The following is a 4518-nucleotide window of genomic DNA, read 5'->3' as shown; positions in this document are numbered from 1 at the left end:
AACACATGTAAATAATTATACTTTTTAAATACAACGGTTGTTTGTACTCTGATTACTATAATGCATGTGTTGTGATACTACAAATGAAGTCCTCCACCCCCGGACGTTTCCGCCGTCTGGTTTGGGGGTGTGACATCTGCTGAGAGCCTTTCTCAATTTTTTTGCAGCTTCATCAACCATGCTCCGAAAGTCGAGAAATATTATTTGCAGCTTCTAGCCATCTCCCTTAATGATATGACACCTCCAAAACTCCATGAAATATCATAGAAATGTGCAAGTGAAACGATATCATGAAATGTATCGAAAGCATATAAAATGCTTTCTTTTAAGCATAAATGCAATGCAAGGATATGGAATAAAAGAGAAAAACAGGTACATAAAAAGCACCTAACTATAGATGCAACCAACAAGATCAAAAATGATTTCTCCAACTCAAAACACATAAAATTAAGAAATTAATGCAAATTATTCACTCGTCCATTGAGATTTAAACTTCATATGAACTTCAAAGAAGCTCAACTTATCATAAAAGCTTAACAAACACCAAATTCAAGTATAAACCCATAAAGTGACTTGATTTGGATTAGAATACATTATATAAGAATGAAAATAGTTTCATGACATCATTTGATTCACCATAATTAGATCTATGAACTTTGAAATCAAAACACCATGTAATGGTCCCACTATATGTGTTGGGTGGGGCCCATTACATGTTACGGACAGGCCTTTTACCGGGCGGAGCCCGATGTATGTATGGTATGTGGTATTCTGGGGGAACTCACTAAGCTTTGTGCTTATGGTTTTATGTTTAAATGTTTCCAGGTACTCCCGGTTCCAAGAGGAAGAGCTCGACGTGATTGCATCACGTCCACTAGCATTCCGCATTTTATGTTATTATTTGTATTCTGATAACTATTTTCTACATTGTCACACTTAATAGGTTTTGGAAATGAATGATTGATGGTTTTGATTGATTTAAAAACAAAAATTTTACTTAGTATTTTTGGGACGTTACAAGTTGGTATCAGAGCCTTGGTTTGAGGGAGTCTGGCACACTCTCGAGTGTGTCTGAATTCACACTGAGGAATTGGTAAAAAGAAACGATTTTCCAAAAGAATTTTTATAAAAGAAGGGGTGTGCTGCGTGTAATCGGCCTAGCACTGGTAAGTATTTCCCAAAATACCCATACATGTTTATTTATTTCAGTATGTGTATACGTGTATAACATGCTAGGTTAGGGCTAAGGATCTAATTAGAATTGTATGATGGAATGTTAGGAGGGATGCCTTTGTATGTCTACAGTATGAGCCTCTAGAATTTCATGCTAGTAAGGATTTTAGAAGATAGTATAGAGTGGCATGATTGGGCAATGCAGTGGTGAGAACTCGATGCTCGAATGTTGCTTGCTTTGTGATTTTAGGAACCACCATTAGTACAAGTTAACTATCAAGAGAATATGATAGGTTACATGTTACAAAACTTAAATAATTTTAGAAGGTTAGGTTTAAATCGATTGCGCAAATCTTGTTTGAGTCCAACCGTTGTGGCGTGAGGCCTTCCAGTCAAAAAATTATCTAGTGTCTATTGCATGTAATTTTATTCGTATGGTAGTTAGAGGGTGTTAGTGGGAGTTTCATCTGTAGTTGATGGCGGAGAGGGGTGTCAAGGGAATCTTAGGAGATCCTAGGAACTATAATAGCTTGGCAGATGTGTTAATTAGCACGAGTGTCGAATGGTTCGTAGTAAGGGAGTCACTTAGGGGAATAGGGGTGACTCTTGAGGAAAGTACAGATAGGTGTTGAAGGTACTATTAGGCCCGTAGTACTGAAAGCATAGGATTTGTACTCGAGTCAAGGAAAGTCATGAGCATACTAAGGAACGCGCAGGGTGTGGGATTCTTCGAGTGTTTTCTGATGGTTTGTTTTCTTTATTTTCAATACGGTGGTCACTCGAGGAGGTTCTAGTCCTGGTAAAGGATCAGGTTCGGTATCTGAGGCCGAACCGAATGACGAGCGGATGCGAGAGTTCATCTCATCTGAGATTACTCGCGGTATTTTGGAGCAGACTCATATGATCTTTGGTACGATCAAGGAGGGCATTATGGAGATTCTAGATAAGCGTTTGGGCGCATTCCGTATTGAGATAGTGGCTATGGTTGGAGCGCACACTCTTACCTTTCAAAAGTTTTGTGCATGTGGGGCTCCTGAGTTCTTCTGGAAGACGGACACCATTGTTAGCAAGCGATGGTTGGCAGAAATCGTGAACGCCTTCTGAACTAGCTCATGCCCCAAGGAGTCAAAGGTCAGACTTTCATCTTGTCTTCTGAAAGACATATCTCATGATTAGTAGGAGGAGGTATGTCATGACTTGGGAGGCGAGGCTATTGAGGTGATGATGTGGGATGACTTTGTTCTGAGATTCAGGGCTATGTTTGCACCAGTGAACAGTAGCTAGTGAGGGACTTTCAGGACCATCGACAGATTACTGAGAATATGGCAAAGATCACCATCATGTTCTGTGAGAGTGCTTTATTGGTTTGCAGTATGTGGATGATGAGGAGATGAAGAATGAAAGGTACCATGATATGATGACGGATGAGATACGGGAGTTTGTGAGCATGTCCAGTGGCAGGACCTTGGAGGACATGATAGTGTGGGCTCGAAATAGGAGATTGATTTGGAGTCTATAAGGAAGAGGAAGCCGGTTCATGCTAAGGTATTAGAGGGCTCAACAAAGAAGCCAATGCTTGTGATTCTCGATCGACGGGCCAGCAGGGCCGAAGCCGTTGTGGCAAGTGCGGAAAGGCGCATGATGGGTTTTGCAGGGTGGGTGGTTTAGGTTACTTCCGGTGCGGAAAGACAAGCCATTACAACAAGGATTACACCACCACCACCACCACCCAGGTATATGCTCTGATTTCTTCCATTGAAATCAGAGGGGCCACAAGATGGCCAATTGTCCGAGCTTGTTTGGAGGAGTGGTTGTAGCACCCACTCGAGCTATATTGAGGATCACCAAAAGCCGCTCGTGCAAGGCGGAGGAGCCAGTTGTGAGGAGTCGAGCTTTCCAGCTAACAACCGAGGAGGCTCGTGCAGCACCAGATATGGTTATCGGTATGTATCTTCTCCTTATTTCATTTATTGTTTTGATGTTTATGCTTATTATATATATTATATTGTATAGGGACGTTCCTAGTGAACGGTGTTCCATTTTTAGTTCTTTTGGATTCGGGTGCCATCCGATCATTCGTATCTCTTGCGCTCAACAAGAGATTTGGTGACGCTCCTGGGGAGCTTGATTATCCGTTAGAGGTGGAGGCCGCTGACGATATTCCAGTGCGAGTATCGAGGATTCATGTGGGTTGCGTGTTGGAGTTATTTAGCAGGCGATATCCAATTGATTTGGTTCCTATCGTTTTGTGCGAGAGCAAAGTTATCGTGGGGATGGATTGGTTGAGCCCTAATGGGGCGATCATTGATTGAAAAAACCATTTAGTCCGGGTTCGAACCCCAAGTGGAGGAGAACTAGTTATCCGTGGTGAGGGTGCTAAGAAGGGACCAGCTCTCTGTTCAGCTGCAAGAGTTAAGATGTATCTTCAGCAGGGTTGTTCAAGTTTTGTGGGTTATATATTTGATACCAGAGAGGAGGTAAAAAGAACGATTGATGATGTGCCAATCGTTCTAGAGTATTTCGAAGTGTTCCTGGAGGACTTGCCTAGAGTGCCTCCGCAGAGGCAGCTTGTGCTCCGTATTGATCTAGTTCCTGGTGCAGCTCTGATAGCCAAGGAACCTTATCGGTTGGCACCACCTGAGATGCAGGAGTTATCTACACAACTAAATGAGCTGTTAGAAAAAGGGTTTATCAGGCCGAGTAGTTTAACCAGGGGAGCACCGATACTGTTTGTGAAGAATAAAGATGGTTACCATAGGATGTGCATCGACTATTAGGAGCTGAACAAGTTAATGGTGAAGAACTGTTGTCCGCTTTCGAGGATTGATGATTTGTTCGACCAGTTACAGGATGCGGCTTTGTTCTCCAAGATTGATCAGCGTTCATGCTACCATCAGATGAGGGTTCATGATGAGGATGTTCAAAAAACAGCCTTTATAACTCGTTATAGTGATTACAAGTTTGTGGTGATGCCTTTTGGGATCACCAATGTGCCAACAGCATTCATGGACCTCATTAACGGGGTTTGCAGGTCGATGTTGGATCGGTCAGTGATCGTTTTTATTGATGATATCTTGGTCTATTCTAAGACTAAGGAGTAGCATGAGGATCACTTGCAAGGGGTTCTAGAGACTTTGAGGAGGGAGAGGATTTATGCCAAATTCTCTAAGTGTGAGTTCTGGTTGCATGAGGTGTAGTTTTTAAGACATATCGTCAATTAGAAGGGTATACTGGTCAATCTGGCCAAGATCGCGACCGTGATGCAGTGGGAGGTTCCGAGGTCTCCATCTAATCTTTGTATTTTCCTTGGCTTAGCAAGGTACTACTGGAGGTTCATTCAAAACT

At 42.3% G+C, this 4518-nt stretch overlaps 1 protein-coding gene across 1 annotated transcript; it reads left to right on the top strand.

Annotated features, from left to right (window-relative positions):
* The first annotated feature begins 2950 nt into the window (after positions 1–2950).
* LOC145163896 (uncharacterized) lies at positions 2951–3485 on the top strand. Its single transcript, XM_079082643.1, has 2 exons — positions 2951–3116; positions 3187–3485. Exons 1-2 carry the CDS (start codon positions 2951–2953, stop codon positions 3483–3485), a joined length of 465 nt encoding a protein of 154 aa, XP_078938769.1.
* The last annotated feature ends 1033 nt before the right edge of the window (positions 3486–4518 follow it).

This window comes from Lactuca virosa, chromosome 3 (assembly GCF_052849685.1).
Source record: "Lactuca virosa cultivar CGN04683 chromosome 3, Lactuca_virosa_CGN04683_v6, whole genome shotgun sequence".
Lineage (NCBI taxonomy): Eukaryota > Viridiplantae > Streptophyta > Magnoliopsida > Asterales > Asteraceae > Lactuca > Lactuca virosa.
Note: the sequence above shows the minus strand (reverse complement) of the source record. Positions and strands in the feature narration are given on the sequence as shown.